At 43.2% G+C, this 23,947-nt stretch overlaps 1 protein-coding gene across 2 annotated transcripts in view; it reads left to right on the top strand.

The window, feature by feature from the left end:
* The window catches only part of LOC109879926 (coronin-2B), a 90,380-nt gene that overhangs the window by 61,000 nt on the left and 5,433 nt on the right, over positions 1-23,947 (top strand). For both annotated transcript variants that reach the window (XM_031812934.1, XM_031812935.1), the window contains exons 2-11: positions 2,759-2,959; positions 17,259-17,375; positions 18,239-18,388; positions 18,995-19,159; positions 19,502-19,618; positions 20,281-20,385; positions 20,881-20,977; positions 22,744-22,856; positions 23,119-23,209; positions 23,506-23,645. In XM_031812934.1, coding sequence (XP_031668794.1) covers positions 2,759-2,959; positions 17,259-17,375; positions 18,239-18,388; positions 18,995-19,159; positions 19,502-19,618; positions 20,281-20,385; positions 20,881-20,977; positions 22,744-22,856; positions 23,119-23,209; positions 23,506-23,645 — 1,296 coding nt within the window. The remainder of the gene's footprint in view (positions 1-2,758; positions 2,960-17,258; positions 17,376-18,238; positions 18,389-18,994; positions 19,160-19,501; positions 19,619-20,280; positions 20,386-20,880; positions 20,978-22,743; positions 22,857-23,118; positions 23,210-23,505; positions 23,646-23,947) is intronic.

Here is a 23,947-nt window from a genome sequence, read left to right on the forward strand (position 1 = left end):
AAAGGAATTGAGATGTGCAGTGAGTGGAATGAGTACCATTTCGTTACTCCCACAGCACTCAGAGGTGAGAATCTACATACAAAAAGTGCTGTGACAGCGGCTGTCTGTGGACATGTTGAGATTCAGCTATATCAATGCCGCGCCACACTCCTTCACCTCCACGACAGAGTGATTACTGGTCTGTCTGTGGACATGTTGAGATTCAGCTATATCAATGCCACACCACACTCCTTCACCTCCACGACAGAGTGATTACTGGTCTGTCTGTGGACATGTTGAGATTCAGCTATATCAATGCCACACCACACTCCTTCACCTCCACGACAGAGTGATTACTGGTCTGTCTGTGGACATGTTGAGATTCAGCTATATCAATGCCGCGCCACACTCCTTCACCTCCACGACAGAGTGATTACTGGTCTGTCGGTGGGTGGGATGGGTGAGAGTGATTACTGGTCTGTCGGTGGGTGGCATGGGTGAGAGTGATTACTGGCCTGCCCGTGGGTGGGATGGGTGAGAGTGATTACTGGTCTGCCTGTGGGTGGGATGGGTGAGAAGGATTACTGGTCTGCCTGTGGGTGGGATGGGTGAGAGGGATTACTGGTCTGCCTGTGGGTGGGATGGGTGAGAGGGATTACTGGTCTGCCTGTGGGTGGCATGGGTGAGAGGGATTACTGGTCTGCCTGTGGGTGGGATGGGTGAGAGGGATTACTGGTCTGCCTGTGGGTGGGATGGGTGAGAGGGATTACTGGTCTACCTGTGGGTGGGATGGGTGAGAGTGATTACTGGTCTGCCTGTGGGTGGGATGGGTGAGAGGGATTACTGGTCTGCCTGTGGGTGGGATGGGTGAGAGGGATTACTGGTCTGCCTGTGGGTGGCATGGGTGAGAGGGATTACTGGTCTGCCTGTGGGTGGGATGGGTGAGAGGGATTACTGGTCTGCCTGTGGGTGGGATGGGAGTGAGTGATTACTGGTCTGCCTGTGGGTGGGATGGGTGAGAGTGATTACTGGTCTGCCTGTGGGTGGGATGGGTGAGAGTGATTACTGGTCTGCCTGTGGGTGGGATGGGAGTGATTACTGGATTGTGTGCACCGCTTGGTCTCCACCGGCTGAAGACCAGATGTAGACTGCAGTCTGTAGGACAGGAAGAGACCATGGCAGCATGGAAACAGGGACATCTCTATTTGCACACAGCACTGTTCCCACCCCAGAACAATGCTGAATTGTGGCTGTGGTGATGTCATCTTGTCACTGATCTGACAGTGTCGTAAATCTCCTTTCCAGAAGAACTTCCTGTCTGTTTTTTTTCTATGTATGTATTTAACCAGGCAAGTCAGTTAAGAACAAATTCGTATTTACAATGACAGCCTACCAGTGGGTTAACTGCCTTGTTTAGGGGCAGAACAACAGATTTCTATCTTGTCAACTCAGGGATTCGATCCAGCAATCTTTCAGTTACTGGCCCAACGCTCTAACCACTAGGCTGCCTGCCGCTGTCTGCAAGCAGGCGTTCCCCTTTACCCACACCTAGGATCTATTCACCCTCCCTGATGTATCATCGATCGTTAGTGGGACAAACCTCAAAACTGTTCTTGGATCAGTGTCTAAGGGCCATCCAGCTCTACACCTGTGATTAGGTCTAGTGTGACCCAGAAGGTAGATGTATCTCACACTGCAAGGCAGCAATTCGGTCAGTACATGCTTGTGGGTAACGACAAACAAAAGTAGTGGTTTGAGTGTTTTTATGATGGAGTCGACCACTTCCCCTCGCTGGGAAGTGAAGTGGCTGGCTTACTGTTTTGCAAGGTTTCATGGGTCCAAGCTCAGGACATATGTGTCACAAAGGAATCATTTCATGGAGCCGCCTCCTTGTTAGTAGTTGCTGATTTCAGACTCAAATCACTTGTGAGCGACTGCTCTTGTCTACCTTTATTTACTTACTCGCTATTTTATGTGAAATATTTTCTTGTGGCGTTGAACATTTGCCACACTGCAAACATTTCACACTCTGACTAACATGGGATTTGAATTGCCATGACAGCACTGACAAAATTCCTCTGAACTATAGGGGTGGACAGAAGGGATTTTGAAGAAAGCAACACTCCTCTTTACTATCTTTACTAATGGGGGTTTCTCTGGGGATTTTGGAACAGCAATCTCGAAGTTAAAGGAGAATTCCACCCAAAAACAATATTTTGGTATTTGTTTCATTAGTCCATTGTTGACATAATCCCAAAATGTTTTGCTTGTCAGCAATCAATTTGTCAAGATATATAACTTTCAAAATACAGAAGTCATCACCATATGATGATGTGTTTTGCATCATATGATACAAAATGCATCACACAGAGATGATTTCTATATTTTGAAAGTTGATTGCTGACAATCAAAAAATGTTGGGGCTATTTTAACAATGGACCAAAATACCAAATACTTTTTGGGTGGCGTTTTCCTTTAATACTCTAATGTGGTATGATCATTTTGTGTTTTTTCCCTAAATCTAAAATAATCCAATTATGTTCAACCAGCCGGTTGATCTAAGCTATTAACCATGAATGCCCACTAACCTGTCAACTAAACAGCTGACCTTCTGCTCACATGGACCAGCATATACAGTAACCAGAAAACCACCATGTCAGCACATTCAACATGATAAAACAGCAACTAACTGGTGCCTTCAATACAGCCCAGTGCTGGTATTGCAGAAACTCCTTTCTGAACTTCCCTCCTTAATATCTCTCCATCTCTTCTCCATCAGATGTCATGGCGTCCGACATACCGAAGCTCCAAGTTTCGAAACGTCTACGGCAAAGTGGCCAACCGGGAGCACTGCTTTGACGGCATTCCCATCACCAAGAACGTCCATGACAACCACTTCTGTGCCGTCAATGCCAAGTTCCTGGCCATCGTCACGGAGAGTGCCGGTGGAGGGTCCTTTATCGTTATCCCTGTCTCCCAGGTAACCATGGCAGCAGGCCAACAGTGAGGCATTATGTTCTCTGGGCTGCATATCTCTCTGAAACATCTACTCTGAGAATGATTTGTATTTTTGCACTTTAGGTTGTCCTTTTCTCAAAGTCAAAGCACATGACATTGTTTCACCCCTTCCAACACCAATGTGTAGCGCCCATTTGGGTGGTGCCACGGCAGCCATTTTACGTAACAACGATCACCACACATGTGGTCCGGTGTGATTGACTCCTAATATAACCCTGTAAAGACCAGTGCCAACCCTAAACCTAACCCTGTAAAGACCAGTGTCAACCCTAAGCCTAACCCTGTAAAGACCAGTGTCAACCCTAAGCCTAACCCTGTAAAGACCAGTGTCAACCCTAAACCTAACCCTGTAAAGACCAGTGCCAACCCTAAGCCTAACCCTGTAAAGACCAGTGCCAACCCTAAGCCTAACCCTGTAAAGATCAGTGCCAACCCTAAGCCTAACCCTGTAAAGACCAGTGTCAACCCTAAACCTAACCCTGTAAAGACCAGTGCCAACCCTAAGCCTAACCCTGTAAAGACCAGTGCCAACCCTAAGCCTAACCCTGTAAAGACCAGTGTCAACCCTAAACCTAACCCTGTAAAGACCAGTGCCAACCCTAAACCTAACCCTGTAAAGACCAGTGTCAACCCTAAGCCTAACCCTGTAAAGACCAGTGCCAACCCCATACTCCTCAACCAGATACCAAATCCAACATTGTAGCTAACAATGGTACGCCAGACTTGCACTTAAATATCCTGAAGGACATTGTTGTAATGGAAAATGTGTAGCTTTCAAAGACCTTAAAAGTATGGACTGTGGAGGGAAAATGTTGATTTTACCTGAAGAGGAGTCTGGTTTTCATGAATGATTCCAATGATTACTGGAAATACATTTGGATGACGTATGATATTTATGTTTTACTGTTCTACAAAGCAAACCTTTTCTGGAGAGCTTTGAACACACACCTTTAGGTTTAACATGGAGTTAGGATAATACTGTGTTGTGTGATTGTATATATATTTACTACTTATACACCGGGTGGGCCTAATCCTGGATGCTGATTGGTTAAAACCGCGTTCCAGCCGGGTGTCTATTCCAGTAACTACCACCGGCTAAATCTATGACGTTAAAATGCCTATTTACTCTGTTCCATCTGACTGGACAATCCACTGTCTCATCTGCCCAGGCAGGGAAGTTAAAAACTTGATCTCCTCTATAAAAAGCATCTAGACATTATCTCCCATGTCTTTTAGACGAGCATCTGGTTTTCAACAGCAGAGATCTGTAACAACCTTGCTGTCTGTCTCTCTGACATTTGCAACATTGTTTCAATATAGAATTTTGATCTCCAGCTGTCCCATGGTAGTGAACGTGTCAGGAGTCGGGACGAGACAGACAGGATGGCAGCTTTCCTTAGCCAGTCGAAATCATGAATCAGACAAATGTTGATGGATGTATACGTCAATGTCAATAGAAAAACACGAAATGCAGCTCGTTTTCTGTAAATGCAGCTCGTTTTCTGTAAATGCAGCTCGTTTTCTGTAAATGCAGCTCGTTTTCTGTAAATGCAGCTCGTTTTCTGTAAATGCAGCTCGTTTTCTGTAAATGCAGCTCGTTTTCTGTAAATGCAGCTCGTTTTCTGTAAATGCAGCTCGTTTTCTGTATATGCAGCTCGTTTTCTGTAAATGCAGCTCGTTTTCTGTAAATGCAGCTCGTTTTCTGTAAATGCAGCTTCAGTTTGAAGTGATTGTGAACAGTACCCTGGTGACGGAGCAAATGTTCTATGTGAGGCGAAATCTCACATCATTAGCTCATTGTTATGGTTGTATCCCAAAAACAATCACAAGAAAACAGCTTAAACAAACTCAAATGCAGCTACTTTGTTGTTATTCTGGCTACACTGTTTGATGTGACTGTGTTAGCCAAAGTTGGCTAGCTAGCAATGGATAAGAACGTTGCCAGCCATCATGGCAACAGAACATTTAGAACAACCGACTGGTGTCGTGTCCATAGATTTAGAACAAAAAGACCTAACTACTGGGTCTGGTAACCAAACCGATAGAATGAAAGACCAGCCAGCTTGGGAACCAACCCTAGATTTGTGTTGGGGATATATCTCGTGGAAGGATGAAATGGTATGAATAAATTAATAAAAAAATATATTTTTATGAAAATATGTTAATCATTGTTTGAATATGTTGGTAACCAGTTGTAATGCCCTTGAAGCAGGAGTTTGGAGGATATATTGACACGGTTTGGCGGACCTCGACTTCATCTCTGGCCTAACAACACCCGTGCCAATATATCCTCCCAACACCGGCCTCTCTGGCATCATCGTTTAAGTAGATGATGGGTCTCAATCACATCCTCTCTTTGAGACGAATCAAAACTGTTATTAGGCCTAATGGCTCTAAATCCCAAATCACTCATCAACACCAATCTTATTGGTCTAAATGGATAAATATGTTTTCTAGAGTAGCATCCGTTGTTGTCAGGGTATACAGATGATGTCACTCATTGTTTAGTATGAAACCCATCTACACCCTGGGATATAAAAGACCAACTACTATTTACTGAGTCCTGTCTCCTCAAGACACACTTTGCCAAGATACTTCCACTGCTTCTGGCTGCAAAGCCTTTTATCCAGAGTGCAGGCCAAATCAAACTGTTACCAGAGGGCAGAGAGTTCAGGTCTTGATATGGTAATTCAGCAAGATGCTGTTATCCAAAGCAACTTTCTGTTAACATACAGTATATGTTCCATGAGTGACTTAAAGCCCAGCTTTGGTGTGGCACGCACTATGTGTGGTGTGGCAAGCACTATGTGTGGTGTGGCAAGCACTATGTGTGGTGTGGCAAGCACTATGTGTGGTGTGGCAAGCACTATGTGTGGTGTGGCAAGCACTATGTGTGGTGTGGCAAGCACTATGTGTGGTGTGGCAAGCACTATGTGTGGTGTGGCAAGCACTATGTGTGGTGTGGCAAACACTATGTGTGGTGTGGCAAGCACTATGTGTGGTGTGGCAAGCACTATGTGTGGTGTGGCAAGCACTATGTGTGGTGTGGCAAGCACTATGTGTGGTGTGGCAAGCACTATGTGTGGTGTGGCAAACACTATGTGTGGTGTGGCAAGCACTATGTGTGGTGTGGCAAGCACTATGTGTGGTGTGGCAAGCACTATGTGTGGTGTGGCAAGCACTATGTGTGGTGTGGCAAGCACTATGTGTGGTGTGGCAAGCACTATGTGTGGTGTGGCAAGCACTATGTGTGGTGTGGCAAGCACTATGTGTGGTGTGGCAAGCACTATGTGTGGTGTGGCAAGCACTATGTGTGGTGTGGCAAGCACTATGTGTGGTGTGGCAAGCACTATGTGTGGTGTGGCAAACACTATGTGTGGTGTGGCAAGCACTATGTGTGGTGTGGCAAGCACTATGTGTGGTGTGGCAAGCACTATGTGTGGTGTGGCAAACACTATGTGTGGTGTGGCAAACACTATGTGTGGTGTGGCAAGCACTATGTGTGGTGTGGCAAGCACTATGTGTGGTGTGGCAAGCACTATGTGTGGTGTGGCAAGCACTATGTGTGGTGTGGCAAGCACTATGTGTGGTGTGGCAAGCACTATGTGTGGTGTGGCAAGCACTATGTGTGGTGTGGCAAGCACTATGTGTGGTGTGGCAAGCACTATGTGTGGTGTGGCAAGCACTATGTGTGGTGTGGCAAACACTATGTGTGGTGTGGCAAGCACTATGTGTGGTGTGGCAAGCACTATGTGTGGTGTGGCAAGCACTATGTGTGGTGTGGCAAGCACTATGTGTGGTGTGGCAAGCACTATGTGTGGTGTGGCAAGCACTATGTGTGGTACACTATGTGTGGTGTGGCAAGCACTATGTGTGGTGTGGCAAGCACTATGTGTGGTGTGGCAAGCACTATGTGTGGTGTGGCAAGCACTATGTGTGGTGTGGCAAGCACTATGTGTGGTGTGGCAAGCACTATGTGTGGTGTGGCAAGCACTATGTGTGGTGTGGCAAGCACTATGTGTGGTGTGGCAAACACTATGTGTGGTGTGGCAAGCACTATGTGTGGTGTGGCAAGCACTATGTGTGGTGTGGCAAGCACTATGTGTGGTGTGGCAAACACTATGTGTGGTGTGGAAAGCACTATGTGTGGTGTGGCAAGCACTATGTGTGGTGTGGCAAGCACTATGTGTGGTGTGGCAAGCACTATGTGTGGTGTGGACACATAGTGCTTGCCACACCACACATAGTGCTTGCCACACCACACATAGTGCTTGCCACACCACACATAGTGCTTTCCACACCACACATAGTGTTTGCCACACCACACATATGTGGTGGTGTGGCAAGCACTATGTGTGGTGTGGCAAGCACTATGTGTGGTGTGGCAAGCACTATGTGTGGTGTGGCAAGCACTATGTGTGGTGTGGCAAGCACTATGTGTGGTGTGGCAAGCACTATGCTCCAATCAACTGAAGCAGTTACATTTGACATTTCCTCCATTTATGTTTTTTATTTTACCAGGCAAGTCAGTTAAGAACAAATTCTTAATATCAATTAGGGCCTAGGAACAGTAACCTTGTCAACATCTTGACTATATTTCCTATTCCTTTTGCAACTTATTTCATGCATGTTTTCATGGAAAACTAGGACATTTCTGAGTGACCCCAAACTTTTCAACGGTAGTGTCGTTTTTGTTTAAAAATGTCAAAAGGTTATGGTCAATAATATCAAAAGGCTCCAATGAACTTTAACAATACAGCTGACACTATTCTTATCAGTTTCCTTCAACCAATCATCGGTAGTTTGTCAGGGCACTCAACATGTACTTCCCTTCTCTTTAAGCATGCTGAAAGTCTGTAAATTTGTTAACTTGTTATGGCTGCAATCCCCCTATCAGGATAAGTGTCATCAACAACCGCTGGATAGCATAGCGCTACATTCAATAAATATTACTACAAATATTTATATTCATGAAATCACAAGTGCAATATAGGAAAACACAGCTTAGCCTTTTGTTAATCCACCTGTCGTGTCAGATTTTGAAATGATACTTTACAGCGAAAGCAATCCAAACCTTTGTGTAAGTTTATCGATCGCACGACAAAACATTAAGAACAAATTCTTAATATCAATTAGGGCCTAGGAACAGTGGGTTAACTGCCTTGTTCAGTGGTAGAACAACATATTTGTACCTTGTCAGCTCAGAGGATTTGAAGTTGCAACCTTTCAGTTACTAGCCCAATGCTCAAACCACTAGGCTACCCTGCCAATGTTGTTTCATTTGAAGTAATAGAATAGAGTCCAAACCAGGGTACAAGAAGGAGATTTGCAGCTGGTACAGGGTGTAAAAATACATCTCTGCATAACCAATATTCTAATTAGGAAAAGCAGTTATAGGATTGAAAAGGGTGGGACACACACTATAATGGAAAACCACTGTGGGGAATTTTCTGCTCTAGTATTTGACAGCTACATGTATTTATTGAATAGGAGAGAACAAGGCATTGATACATCAGTTTCTGCATTTTCACCAAGTGAAATATGGTGAAATATGAAAGCCACTCCATTAAAATGTTGCAGATATACCGTATTAATACCATATTGGCAGTTATGAGGGATTTCTCATTGCCGCTAGTTGTTAGTTCCATCAACGATGGTCTTTGATGGGACAAGCTGTGAACAAGACCGCTCTCCTCCAAGATCTTCCATTCTTTATTGTCATGGTCCCTCTCTTTCCACCTCATGCCAAGTTATACTACACTACCCAGAATGTCCCACCCTGTCCCTGCCATGGTTCCTCTCTTTCCACCTCATGCCAAGTTATACTACACTACCCAGAATGTCCCACCCTGTCCCTGCCATGGTCCCTCTCTTTCCACCTCATGCCAAGTTATACTACACTACCCAGAATGTCCCACCCTGTCCCTGTCATGGTCCCTCTCTTTCCACCTCATGCCAAGTTATACTACACTACCTAGAATGCCCCACCCTGTCCCTGTCATGGTCCCTCTCTTTCCACCTCATGCCAAGTTATACTACACTACCTAGAATGCCCCACCCTGTCCCTGTCATGGTCCCTCTCTTTCCACCTCATGCCAAGTTATACTACACTACCCAGAATGTCCCACCCTGTCCCTGTCATGGTCCCTCTCTTTCCACCTCATGCCAAGTTATACTACACTACCCAGAATGTCCCACCCTGTCCCTGCCATGGTCCCTCTCTTTCCACCTCATGCCAAGTTATACTACACTACCCAGAATGTCCCACCCTGTCCCTGTCATGGTCCCTCTCTTTCCACCTCATGCCAAGTTATACTACACTACCCAGAATGTCCCACCCTGTCCCTGTCATGGTCCCTCTTTTTCCACCTCATGCCAAGTTATACTACACTACCCAGAATGCCCCACCCTGTCCCTGTCATGGTCCCTCTCTTTCCACCTCATGCCAAGTTATACTACACTACCTAGAATGCCCCACCCTGTCCCTGTCATGGTCCCTCTCTTTCCACCTCATGCCAAGTTATACTACACTACCCAGAATGCCCCACCCTGTCCCTGTCATGGTCCCTCTCTTTCCACCTCATGCCAAGTTATACTACACTACCCAGAATGCCCCACCCTGTCCCTGTCATGGTCCCTCTCTTTCCACCTCATGCCAAGTTATACTACACTACCCAGAATGCCCCACCCTGTCCCTGTCATGGTCCCTCTCTTTCCACCTCATGCCAAGTTATACTACACTACCCAGAATGCCCCACCCTGTCCCTGTCATGGTCCCAAAGCATTCTACAGCTTTCACTTGGATCAGGCATCAATGGCTCTTTTGTCATGGGTATCCAGTCATTCAGCTTACTGTGTTGTCATTCATCTGGCTGAGCTCATGGCTTTTATCTGTTCCATTGCCTCATAATTGGCTCATGTGTTTCGGTGTAAGACCTGGGCTACTTTCCCATGCTACTTGGGCTACTTTCCCATGCTACTTGGGCTACTTTCCCATGCTACTTGGCCTACTTTCCCATGCTACTTGGGCTACTTTCCCAGCCCTCCTCGAAGCAGCTTTCTGCTCGTCTGATTACAGAATCTTCAACACATATTTTTAACCCTACATTTATTTCTAGTACCATCCACAGGGTCTGAAAGGCGGCTCATATACTCCCCCTTCACAAAAGTGTTGTCCCGTATGATAAATAATTATAGTCCCATTTCCAAACTCTATTGCCCAGCAAAGATTCTAGAATCCTTGGTAAATACTCAGTTTAGATCTTTTACAACAATGAAATGTATTCTAAATGTACACCAGTCAGGTTCCAGACCAGGTCATAGCACCATCTCTGATACTTCTTTGGTTTTAAATTATGTCTTTAATTGTTTGGATGAGAAAACACATTGTGCAGACCTTTTTTTTGACCTGTCTAAAGCCTTCAACACTGTGGATTGCGCATTATTTATTCAAAGGCTTTCATCAATTGATCATGACCAGGCTGGTTTGAAACTATGTTAAAGGACAGAATACAGTGTGTGTTTACTGATGGTGTTAAATCAGGTTTTCTGGATTTAACATAGAGTCCCACAGGGATTGATTCTCGGTCCTGTTCTTTTCACTATTTACATTAACAATATTGGTTTATCTGGAGAGAGAAAAAATGTCACCTGTATGCAGATGACACTGTGGTGCATGCTATTCCCCCCACAGCTGACTAGACTCTATCAGAGCTTTAATCTGTCTTTATTGCCCTGCAGAACGCTTTTGTTGAACTGAAATGGTTACTTAATGCAGGTAAAAACAAGTATATGTTATTTTCCAAATCATGTAAAAATGTATCTGATGATTAATGCATACCTACTTTGGACGGTGCCCTCATTGATCGTGTCCATGCTTATAAATATCTGGGTATCTGAATTTACAAAAAGCTACTATATCTTTTCAAAGAAGAGTTAAGAAATAGTTAAGTTAAGAATGTAGAATTAAAATAGCCTTCTTCTGTTGGAACAGGTCCTGTCTTTTGTTAAAAAGCAGAAAACAAATAATTCAGTCAACATTCATTCTGGTTATTGACTAAGGTAATGTCATCTAATTGTTAAGCTGGCTAAGAAGAAAAACTAAACAACCACCTGTTTGATACACAATCTCTCCACAACACCTGTCTGAAAATGCAGTGTTATGGTTGTAATAGCATTTGTTAGCTGTTATTCATTGGCTTGCAAATCTGGTTTTGATTTTGAGTCTATGAATATGTTCACAGCATTACACACAGACACACAGGAGCAATATTGTGTGCATCACCTGAACTCTGCCTTGTTTTATGATATACTACACATTATTATAAATAAATACACAAATTCACAAATGCTATACAATCCAGTCTTTCTACTTTGCACATTCACCTACTGTCAAATCTACCATTCCAGTGTTTTACTTGCTATATTGTATTTACTTTGCCACCATGGCCTTTTTATTGCCTTTACCTCCCTTATCTCACCTCATTTACTCACATTGTATATGGGGCGGCAGGGTAGCCTAGTGGTTAGAGCGTTGGACTAGTAACCGGAAGGTTGTGAGTTCAAACCCCCGAGCTGACAAGGTACAAATCTGTCGTTCTGCCCCTGAACAGGCAGTTAACCCACTGTTCCTAGGCCGTCATTGAAAATAAGAATGTGTTCTTTACTGACTTGCCTGGTTAAATAATGGTAAAATTAAAAAATATATATATAGACTTATTTTTCTACTGTATTATTATTGACTGTATGTTTGTTTTACTCCATGTGTAACTCTCTGTTGTTGTATGTGTTGAACTGCTTTGCTTTATCTTGGCCAGGTCGCAGTTGTAAATGAGAACTTGTTCTCAACTTGCCTACCTGGTTAAATAAAAGTGAAATCAAATAAATCAAATCAAATATGTCAGTAGGGCTGGAGTAGTGGAATGGAAATAGCATACAGAGGATATGACTCTCATACAGGGAAGAAGGGAAAAACATGAGTAGAAGAAGTATGGTAGGCAAAATGATGTCACCAGTCACAGTTTAACCACGGGAAAATCCACCCCCACTGCCATGCTGGGTAGATTCAGGCGTTGTGGAGAGAGAGATCCCACTGAGCACAGATGTCATTTCAACGGCTACTTTTGATTTACATTTGGTTGAGTTGTCAACTATTATGTAACCTTCTGAATCTGAGGTATTAGTTCTACAGATATGATGTAACCCCCAGGTGAATCTGAGGTATTAGTTCTACAGATATGATGTAACCTTCAGGTGAATCTGAGGTATTAGTTCTACAGATATGATGTAACCTTCTGAATCTGAGGTATTAGTTCTACAGATATGATGTAACCTTCAGGTGAAACTGAGGTATTAGTTCTACAGATATGATGTAACCAGGTGAATCTGAGGTATTAGTTCTACAGATATGATGTAACCAGGTGAAACTGAGGTATTAGTTCTACAGATATGATGTAACCAGGTGAATCTGAGGTATTAGTTCTACAGATATGATGTAACCCCCAGGTGAATCTGAGGTATTAGTTCTACAGATATGATGTAACCTTCAGGTGAATCTGAGGTATTAGTTCTACAGATATGATGTAACCCCCAGGTGAATCTGAGGTATTAGTTCTACAGATATGATGTAACCCCCAGGTGAATCTGAGGTATTAGTTCTACAGATATGATGTAACCAGGTGAATCTGAGGTATTAGTTCTATAGATATGATGTAACCCCCAGGTGAATCTGAGGTATTAGTTCTACAGATATGATGTAACCCCCAGGTGAATCTGAGGTATTAGTTCTACAGATATGATGTAACCAGGTGAATCTGAGGTATTAGTTCTACAGATATGATGTAACCAGGTGAAACTGAGGTATTAGTTCTACAGATATGATGTAACCAGGTGAATCTGAGGTATTAGTTCTACAGATATGATGTAACCAGGTGAATCTGAGGTAATAGTTCTACAGATATGATGTAACCTTCAGGTGAATCTGAGGTATTAGTTCTACAGATATGATGTAACCAGGTGAATCTGAGGTATTAGTTCTACAGATATGATGTAACCTTCAGGTGAATCTGAGGTATTAGTTCTACAGATATGATGTAACCAGGTGAATCTGAGGTATTAGTTCTACAGATATGATGTAACCTTCAGGTGAATCTGAGGTATTAGTTCTACAGATATGATGTAAACATGTACAAAGAGAATGTACTTATCAAGTAATGGTGTGTTTGTGTGTGTGCATTTCTTTCCCTCTCAGTGTGTAGAGCTTCTGTGTGTCTAAGTGTGAACAAAGCAGAGTATAACAGTCCTGTGTTAGAGAGTCTCTGGTAAACACAGCAGGTTATAACAGCCCTGTGTTAGAGAGTCTCTTTTTTAAAATTTTATTTTACCTTTATTTAACCAGGCAAGTCAGTTAAGAACACATTCTTATTTTCAATGACGGCCTGGGAACAGTGGGTTAACTGCCTGTTCAGGGGCAGAACGACAGATTTGTACCTTGTCAGCTTGGGGGTTTGAACTCGCAACCTTCCGGTTACTAGTCCAACGCTCTAACCACTAGGCTACGCTGCCGCCCCTGGTGAACACGCAGGTTATAACAGTCCTGTGTTAGAGAGTCTCTGGTGAACACAGCAGGTTATAACAGTCCTGTGTTAGAGAGTCTCTGGTGAACACAGCAGGTTATAACAGCCCTGTGTTAGAGAGTCTCTGGTCAACACAGCAGGGTATAACAGTCCTGTGTTAGAGAGTCTCTGGTGAACACAGCAGGTTATAACAGTCCTGTGTTAGAGAGTCTCTGGTGAACACAGCAGGTTATAACAGTCCTGTGTTAGAGAGTCTCTGGTGAACACAGCAGGGTATAACAGTCCTGTGTTAGAGAGTCTCTGGTGATAATGTGTTGTGTGGCTGTTGCCAGATGACATCATGAGAATGTCTGTAATTGGAAGTGTTTTGTCTTTAACCCTTAAAGGGAACCAACCAGTGCACTGAATGCCCAGAGGACCTGGTTCAACCCAAGGGCTCATTCACACCATCTCAGAATTGTGATCCAGATTCACCCTGGCATCAGCCTGGTGCCCTCCCTTTGTTCTCTATTTATTCATATTCAAAGACTTCGAATTCCATAACAGATTTAATAATGGCATAATCCTGTAAGATTTACACTGATGCCCAACATGCTTCTACAAGATGATATCAGGCTTTGTTTTAATATTTGATCAGATGTGTCGCCCACTTTCCCTCAGCTAATGAGTAATGAATATTTCTGATTAAAACTGACATCTGACATGTCTGTTGAGTATTGAGGACCTATGGGAAATCAAACAGGAGATGATGAGTTCAGCTAATAGAAGACATCTCTGGAAGAAAGTCTACAGTAGTAAATTACACACTAATTGAGAATAGTTGGTAAAGTTGTACTGTTGGGAAGCTGTCGAGATTGGACTCTTTTTCTGAAAAGCCTGGGAAGGGACTTTAGCTGTAAATCTGTTCTGCCATGAAAAGGATACTCCAAGTTATGAATCCTGCCGTTGGTTTGTCACACACACACACACACACACACACACACACACACACACACACACACACACACACACACACACACACACACACACACACACACACACACACAAATACAGGATGTACAGTGCATTCGGAAAGTATTCAGACCCCTTGACTTTTTCCACATTTTGTTACGTTACAGCCTTATTCTAAAATTGATTAAAAAAATACAAAAATTACTTCTACAATTATACACAATGCACCATAATGACATAGAAAAAACTGCTTTTTAAAAATGTTTTCAAATGTATTAGAAATGGAAAACTGAAATATCACATTTACATAAGTATTCAGACCCTTTACTCAGCACTTTGTTGAAGCACCTTTGGCAGCGATCAGGCTTTTGTAGTAGAGTGGCCAGACGGAAGCCACTCCTCAGTAAAAGGCACATAACAGCCCTCTTGGAGGTTGCCAAAAGGCTCTCAGACCATGAGAAACAAGATTCTCTGGTCTGCTAAAACCAAGATTGAACTCTTTGACCTGAATGCCAAGGGTCACGTCTGGAGGAAACCTGGCACCATCCCTACGGTGAAGCATGGTGGTGGCAGCATCATACTGTGGCGATGTTTTGTCGGTGGCAGGGACTGGGAGACTAGTCGGCATTGAGGGAAAGATGAACGGAGCAACATACAGAGAGATCCTTGATGAAAACCTGCTCCAAAGCCCTCAGGACCTCAAATTGGGGTGAAGGTTCACCTTCCAACAGGACAACGACCCTAAGCACACAGCCAAGACAATGCAGGAGTGGCTTCGAGAAGGTGCTTCAACAAGGGACTGTGTAAGGATCTGAATACTTATGTAAATGTGATATTTAAGATTTGTATTTTTAGTACATTTGCAAAAATGTGTAAAAAACTGTTTTTGTTATGTCATTATGGGGTATTGTGTGTAGATTGACGAGGGGGAAAAATGTAATCAATTTTAGAATAAGGCTGTAACGTAACAAAATGTGGAAAAAGTCAAGTGGTCTGAATACTTTCTGAATGCACTGTATATATAAATATATATGTAACGGTTTTCTTGACTTGAAGGAGAGGCGGACCAAAATGCAGCGGGGTTTCTATTCATGTTTCATTTATAAAGACTCTACACATGAACAAACTAATAAAACAAAACAGCCCTATCTGGTGCAAACACAGAGACAGGAACAATCACCCACAAACACACAGTGAAACCCAGGCTACCTAAGTATGATTCTCAATCAGAGACAACTAATGACACCTGCCTCTGATTGAGAACAATACTAGGCCGAAACATAGAAATAACCAAATCATAGAAAAACAAACATAGACTGCCCCAACTCACGCCCTGACCATACTAAATAATGACAAAACAAAGGAAATAAAGGTCAGAACGTGACAATAAAAATGCACGCACACACACACACACACACACACACACACACACACACACACACACACACACACACACACACACACACAGCCAGTTCCACTCAGGCATGGCCTGAAGCTCTCAGCCATATGTCTCTGAGGAAATAAGAAGGAGGTCAGTGGATTGAAGTGACATCAAACATTCATGACATCATGACCAACATGGAGAGGTCTCAGCCATGATCCATCCAAGTCTGCTAATCCAGCGCCTCCCTGTGGACGTAGAGGCACATTGCAATAACAATCCTTTGGTTGTCCCTGGTTCTTCAAAACAAAGGAAATGATGTTATTTCTTCAATGTGTATTTCTCGGCTGCATTGTGTTCATGTTGATTGACTTTAACAGCCAAGTGTTGAGTTTGTTTGGTGATTGAAGGATCAGCTGTGAAACAGTGTTACAGCATCAGTACACGTACACATTGTTACAGCATCAGTACACGTACACATTGTTACAGCATCAGTACACGTACACATTGTTACAGCATCAGTACACGTACACATTGTTACAGCATCAGTACACGTACACATTGTTACAGCATCAGTACACGTACACTTTGTTACAGCATCAGTACACGTACACTTTGTTACAGCATCAGTACACGTACACATTGTTACAGCATCAGTACACGTACACATTGTTACAGCATCAGTACACGTACACATTGTTACAGCATCAGTACACGTACACATTGTTACAGCATCAGTACACGTACACTTTGTTACAGCATCAGTACACGTACACTTTGTTACAGCATCAGTACACGTACACTTTGTTACAGCATCAGTACACGTACACATTGTTACAGCATCAGTACACGTACACATTGTTACAGGGTTGTGTTAACTGTTTACATGGCTAGTGTTACTAAGTGGTGACCTCTGACCTTGACATATGTAGGGTTGTGTTAACTGTTTACATGGCTGGTGTTACTCAGTGGTGCCCTCTGAGGGCTCCCGATTGGCGCAACAGTCTAAGGCACTGCATCTCAGTGCAAGAGGAATCACTACAGACCCTTGTTCAATTCCAGGCTGTATCACAACTGGCTGTGATTGGGAGTCCCATTGGGTAGTACACAATTGGCCCAGTGTTGTCTGGATTTGGCCAGGGTAGGCCGTCATTGTAAATAAGGATTTGTTCTTAACTGACTTGCCTAGTTAAATAAAGATATTTTAAAAAATGACCTTGACATATTGGCCTATATGTGTGATGTCATCATTTGGAAAATACACAGTCATGTACATATCAGTAATGGTGATAGAAAGCCATTGATATCTGTTCTTTCCTCAATATATGATCAGTATGTTTGTCCTTCCGTTTCAGGCGGGTCGCATCGACCCCCACCACCCCAAAGTGTGTGGCCACCAAGGCAATGTCCTGGACATCAAATGGAATCCCTTCTTTGAAAACATCATAGCTTCCTGCTCTGAAGATTCCTCTGTGAGTGCACACACACACACAGTAAACTGCTGTTTCTGCTGACTCATTGACTGTGCAGCTACAGTTGAAGTCGTAAGTTAACGTACACCTTAGCCAAATACATTTAAACTCAGTTTTTCACAATTCCTGACATTTAATCCTCGTAAAAATTCCCTGCCTGATGTCAGTTAGGATCACCACTTTATTTTAAGAATGTGAAATGTCAGAATAATAGTAGAGAGAATGATTTATTTCAGCTTTTATTTCTTTCATCACATTTCCAGGGGGTTAGAAGTTTACATACACTCAATTAGTATTTGGTAGCATTGCCTTTAAATTGTTTAACTTGGGTCAAACTTTTTGGGTAGCCTTCCACAAGCTTCCCACAATAAGTTGGGTGACTTTTGGCCCATCCCTCCTGACAGAGCTGGTGTAACTGAGTCAGATTTGTAGGCCTCCTTGCTCGCACACGCCTTTTCAGTTCTGCCCACACATTTTCTATAGGATTGAGGTCAGGGCTTTGTGATGGCCACTCCAATACCTTGACTCTGTTGTCCTTTAGCCATTTTGCCACAACTTTGTTAGTCTGCTTAGGGTCATTGTCCATTTGGAAGAACCATTTGTGACAAAGCTTTAACTTTGCATGTGCATGTGTGTGTGTGTGTGTGTGTGTGTGTGTGTGTGTGTGTGTGTGTGTGTGTGTGTGTGTGTGTGTGTGTGTGTGTGTGTGTGTGTGTGTGTGTGTGTGTGTGTGTGTGTGTGTGTGTGTGTTCGTGCGTGCGTGCGTGTGTGTGTGTGTGTGTGTGTGTGTGTGTGTGTGTGTGTGTGTGTGTGTGTGTGTGTGTGTGTGTGTGTGTGTGTGTGTGTGTGTGTGTGTGTGCCAGGTACGAATATGGGAGATCCCAGAGGGAGGGCTGAGGCGGAATATGACAGAGGCCATGATGGAGCTGTATGGACACAGCAGGCGTGTGGGCCTCATCGAGTGGCATCCCACCAGCAGTGGAATCCTCTTCAGTGCTGGCTATGACTATAAGGTATTATCACAGATCACTGGCTACGACTGTAAGGTATTATTACAGATCACTGGCTACGACTGTAAGGTATCATTACAGATCACTGGCTACGACTGTAAGGTATCATTACAGATCACTGGCTACGACTGTAAGGTATCATCACAGATCACTGGCTACGACTGTAAGGTATCATTACAGATCACTGGCTACTACTGTAAGGTATCATCACAGATCACTGGCTACGACTGTAAGGTATCATCACAGATCACTGGCTACGACTGTAAGGTATCATCACAGATCACTGGCTACTACTGTAAGGTATCATCACAGATCACTGGCTACTACTGTAAGGTATCATTACAGATCACTGGCTACGACTGCAAGGTATCATTACAGATCACTGGCTACTACTGTAAGGTATACACAACAGGGTCACATTCATTAGTGCACACCATAGCACAACGTCACAAAACTATTTGTAAAAGTACAAACTAAAATAAAATGTGTTTTTATTGGAGTTCAGGGGAAGTCTTTCCCTATTTCACTCCCTTTTCTTCAAAGATCAGAACTGATCTAAGATCAGATCAGAACTGACAGTTGATATGATTCCCTGCCCGTCCCATCCAGATCCTGATCTGGAACCTGGAGATAGGTGAGCCGGTGAAGATGATCGACTGTCACTCTGACGTCATCGTGTGTATGTCCTTCAACACAGACGGCAGCCTGCTGGCCACCAGCTGTAAAGACAAGAAGCTGCGCGTCATCGAGCCGCGCTCCGGGAGAGTCTTACAGGTCAGTCTTACAGCGAGCAGAGAAAGTTTCACTATTTACCTCCTTTACAGAGTACATATAAACGAGTGAATATAATGCCCCATTACAGTAGAGTCTCTGTGTGTTTGTTCCCCACATTTAGTGTGAATATAATGCCCCATTACAGTAGTCTCTGTGTGTTTGTTCCCCACATTTAGAGTGAAAATAATGCCCCATTACAGTAGTCTCTGTGTGATTGTTCTCCACATTTAGAGTGAATATAATGCCCCATTACAGTAGAGTCCCTGTGTGATTGTTCCCCACATTTAGAGTGAATATAATGCCCCATTACAGTAGAGTCTCTGTGTGATTGTTCCCCACCAGCACGCCAGCTGTAAGAACCACAGGGTGAACAGAGTGGTGTTTCTGGGCAACATGAAGAGGCTGCTGACGACAGGTGTGTCCCGGTGGAACACCAGACAGATTGCACTGTGGGATCAGGTGAGGCAGCCGGGGACCCCCTGCTGGGATGTGGGGCTGAATGTTTCCCCTTGTGTGTGTGTGTGTGTGTGTGTGTGTGTGTGTGTGTGTGTGTGTGTGTGTGTGTGTGTGTGTGTGTGTGTGTGTGTGTGTGTGTGTGTGTGTGTGTGTGTGTGCGTGCGTGCGTGCGCGTCTGCGTGTGTGTGTGTGTGCGTGCGTGTGAGTGTGTATATGTGCAACTGCACTTGTGTGTATATCCTCAATTAAGGATTGTGTGTGTCCTCAAGTGTGTGTGTTCATGAACAATGTCTGATCCCTGTGTGTGTGTGTGTGTGTGTGTGTGTGTGTGTGTGTGTGTGTGTGTGTGTGTGTGTGTGTGTGTGTGTGTGTGTGTGTGTGTGTGTGTGTGTGTGTGTGTGTGTGTGTGTGTGTGTGTGTGTGTGTGTGTGTGTGCGTGCGTGTGAGTGTGAGTGTGTATATGTGCAACTGCACTTGTGTGTATATCCTCAATTAAGGATTGTGTGTGTCGTCAAGTGTGTGTGTTCATGACCAATGTCTGATACCTGTGTGTGTGTGTGTGTGTGTGTGTGTGTGTGTGTGTGTGTGTGTGTGTGTGTGTGTGTGTGTGTGTGTGTGTGTGTGTGTGTGTGTGTGTGTGTGTGTGTGTGTGTGTTGTCCCACAGGAGGACCTGTCTATGCCCATGGTAGAAGAGGAGATAGACGGTCTCTCAGGGCTGCTGTTTCCTTTCTATGATGCAGACACACACATGCTGTACCTGGCAGGAAAGGTGAGCACTGCCCCTTACACAACACAATGAACACTGTGAACATGAGTGTGGACTCATGTAGTGGATCTTTTTTAAAAGACAAATTAGTCATTTGATTGGTTTAGGTAGATGTGAGACGTCATTTGATTGGTTTAGGTAAATGTGAGACGTCATTTGATTGGTTTAAGTAGATGTGAGACGTCATTTGATTGGTTTAGGTAGATGTGAGACGTCATTTGATTGGTTTAGGTAGATGTGAGACGTCATTTGATTGGTTTAGGTAGATGTGAGACGTCATTTGATTGGTTTAAGTAGATGTGAGACCATAGTGTATCCAAACCGTTAACTCGTTAACCAAAAAGATTCTTAAATAGTATTTCCCTGATTCAATGCTGGTATTCCCTTTCTGTTTCATCATCAACCCCTGTCAGGAACAGTGAGGGTAAAACATATATGTACATGTATAGGAAGACATCTGGGTCAGATAGTTAACAAATACATCCATTCCATTCACAGGGCGATGGCAACATCCGTTACTATGAGATCACCACAGAGAAGCCATACCTGCAGTATCTCATGGAGTTCCGCTCCCCTGCCCCACAGAAAGGCCTTGGTAAGTGACAGACTCACCGGGGGACGACCCTTACAGACAGAGACCAAGGGTTTGGGTTTGTTTGCTCAGCCACATCTTAGCTTTCATTCAGTAATGTTGTTGCTCTTTTTCTGAGTGAAAAATCGTGTATAAAAAATCTATGGAAAGAGTAATGTTAAACATGATGTCTACGGTAATGTTATACAGTAACATCACTATGGTGATGTCTAAGGTAATGTTATACAGTAACAGGACTATGGTGATGTCTAAGGTAATGTTATACAGTAACATCACTATAGTGATGTCTAAGGTAATGTTATACAGTAACATCACTATGGTAATGTTATACAGTAACATCACTATGGTGATGTCTAAGGTAATGTTATACAGTAACATCACTATGGTGATGTCTAAGGTAATGTTATACAGTAACATCACTATGGTGATGTCTAAGGTAATGTTATACAGTAACATCACTATGGTGATGTCTAAGGTAATGTTATACAGTAACATCACTATGGTGATGTCTAAGGTAATGTTATACAGTAACATCACTATGGTGATGTCTAAGGTAATGTTATACAGTAACATCACTATGGTGATGTCTAAGGTAATGTATACAGTAACATCACTATGGTGATGTCTAAGGTAATGTTATACAGTAACATCACTATGGTGATGTCTAAGGTAATGTTATACAGTAACATCACTATGGTGATGTTTAAGGTAATGTTATTCGGTAACATCACTATGGTGATGTTTAAGGTAATGTTACACAGTAATATCACTATGGTGATGTCTAAGGTAATGTTATAGAGTAACATCACTATGGTGATGTCTAAGGTAATGTTATACAGTAACATCACTATGGTGATGTCTAAGGTAATGTTATACAGTAACATCACTATGGTGATGTCTAAGGTAATGTTATACAGTAACATCACTATGGTGATGTCTAAGGTAATGTTATACAGTAACATCACTATGGTGATGTCTAAGGTAATGTTATACAGTAACATCACTATGGTGATGTCTAAGGTAATGTTATACAGTAACATCACTATGGTGATGTCTAAGGTAATATTATACAGTAACATCACTATGGTGATGTCTAAGGTAATGTTATACAGTAACATCACTATGGTGATGTCTAAGGTAATGTTATACAGTAACATCACTATGGTGATGTCTAAGGTAATGTTATACAGTAACATCACTATGGTGATGTCTAAGGTAATGTTATACAGTAACATCACTATGGTGATGTCTAAGGTAATGTATACAGTAACATCACTATGGTGATGTCTAAGGTAATGTTATACAGTAACATCACTATGGTGATGTCTAAGGTAATGTTACACAGTAATATCACTATGGTGATGTCTAAGGTAATGTTATAGAGTAACATCACCATGGTAATGTTATACAGTAACATCACTATGGTGATGTCTAAGGTAATGTTATACAGTAACATCACTATGGTGATGTCTAAGGTAATGTTATACAGTAACATCACTATGGTGATGTCTAAGGTAATGTTATACAGTAACATCACTATGGGGATGTTTAAGGTAATGTTATACAGTAACATCACTATGGTGATGTCTAAGGTAATGTTATACAGTAACATCACTATGGTGATGTCTAAGGTAATGTTATACAGTAACATCACTATGGTGATGTCTAAGGTAATGTTATACAGTAACATCACTATGGGGATGTCTAAGGTAATGTTATACAGTAACATCACTATAGTGATGTTTAAGGTACCTCCATTCCCTCCTCAGGTGTGATGCCTAAGCATGGGCTGGACGTAACGGCCTGCGAGGTGTTTCGCTTCTACAAGCTGGTGACGCTGAAGGGGCTGATCGAGCCCATCTCCATGATAGTACCAAGGAGGGTCAGTGTCAGTGGGGATGCCCTTCTCCCTCTCACTTCATATAGCAGTGTTTCTCGATCCATTCCTGGAAAGACCTTAGGGTGTGTGCACATATTTGTTCCAGCCCTGCAATAACACATCTCATTCATCTTATCCAGGGCAGTTGAATCAGATGAAATGTTGAATCAGTGCAGGGTCGGAACAAACATGTGCACCCTTGGGAATAAACAGAGATCTTAAAGTATTGGAACATGCTCTCAGTCTGTCTCTCCTGGTGTTGTAGTCTGAGACGTACCAGGAGGACATCTATCCAATGACGGCAGGGACCGAGCCTGCCCTTTCAGCCAATGACTGGTTGAGTGGTATCAACCGAGGTACAGTGCATGCCACATGTCTCTGTAGTTTGAATATTCAGTACACCTTATGATATAGTCATAGTAGTGGGAGAGGAAATGTTTACATCAATATATAGTGTGTGTGTAGTGTACATAGCACATTTTCATGAAGTTTGTGTGTGTGTGTGTGTGTGTGTGTGTGTGTGTGTGTGTGTGTGTGTGTGTGTGTGTGTGTGTGTGTGTGTGTGTGTGTGTGTGTGTGTGTGTGTGTGTGTGTGTGTGTGTGTGTGTGTGTGTGTGTGTGTGTGTGTGTGTGTGTGTGTGTGTGTGTGCAGACCCAGTGTTAATGTCCCTGAAGAAGGGCTACCAGAAGCCCAACCAGCTGGTGTTCAAGGCACCGGTGAAGGAAAAGAAAGGTGTGGTGGTCAACGGCATTGACCTGCTGGAAAACGTGCCACCCAGGACAGAGAACGAGGTGTGTTCATCAGATAACTGTGGATGGAGGTATGGGTGGGTGAATGGATAAATGAAAAGAAAAGGGAGAGAAGGAAGAAGGTTGGTTGGTGGGTGGTGAGTGTATTAAACACTACTTGGAATGGGGTGCAAATGCTCAAATGACTTCCTGAGCACAATTACAGACTATGGTCTATAGCCTGTTATCTTTGTGGACCTGATCCCTCTGTTCTGTAGTTCCTGGGGATGTTCTACAGGACGCTATATGACCCTGATCCCTCTATTCTGTAGTTCCTGGGGATGTTCTACAGGACGCTATATGAC

This window comes from Oncorhynchus kisutch, unplaced genomic scaffold (genome assembly GCF_002021735.2).
Source record: "Oncorhynchus kisutch isolate 150728-3 unplaced genomic scaffold, Okis_V2 Okis03b-Okis08b_hom, whole genome shotgun sequence".
In the NCBI taxonomy this organism is placed as follows: domain Eukaryota; kingdom Metazoa; phylum Chordata; class Actinopteri; order Salmoniformes; family Salmonidae; genus Oncorhynchus; species Oncorhynchus kisutch.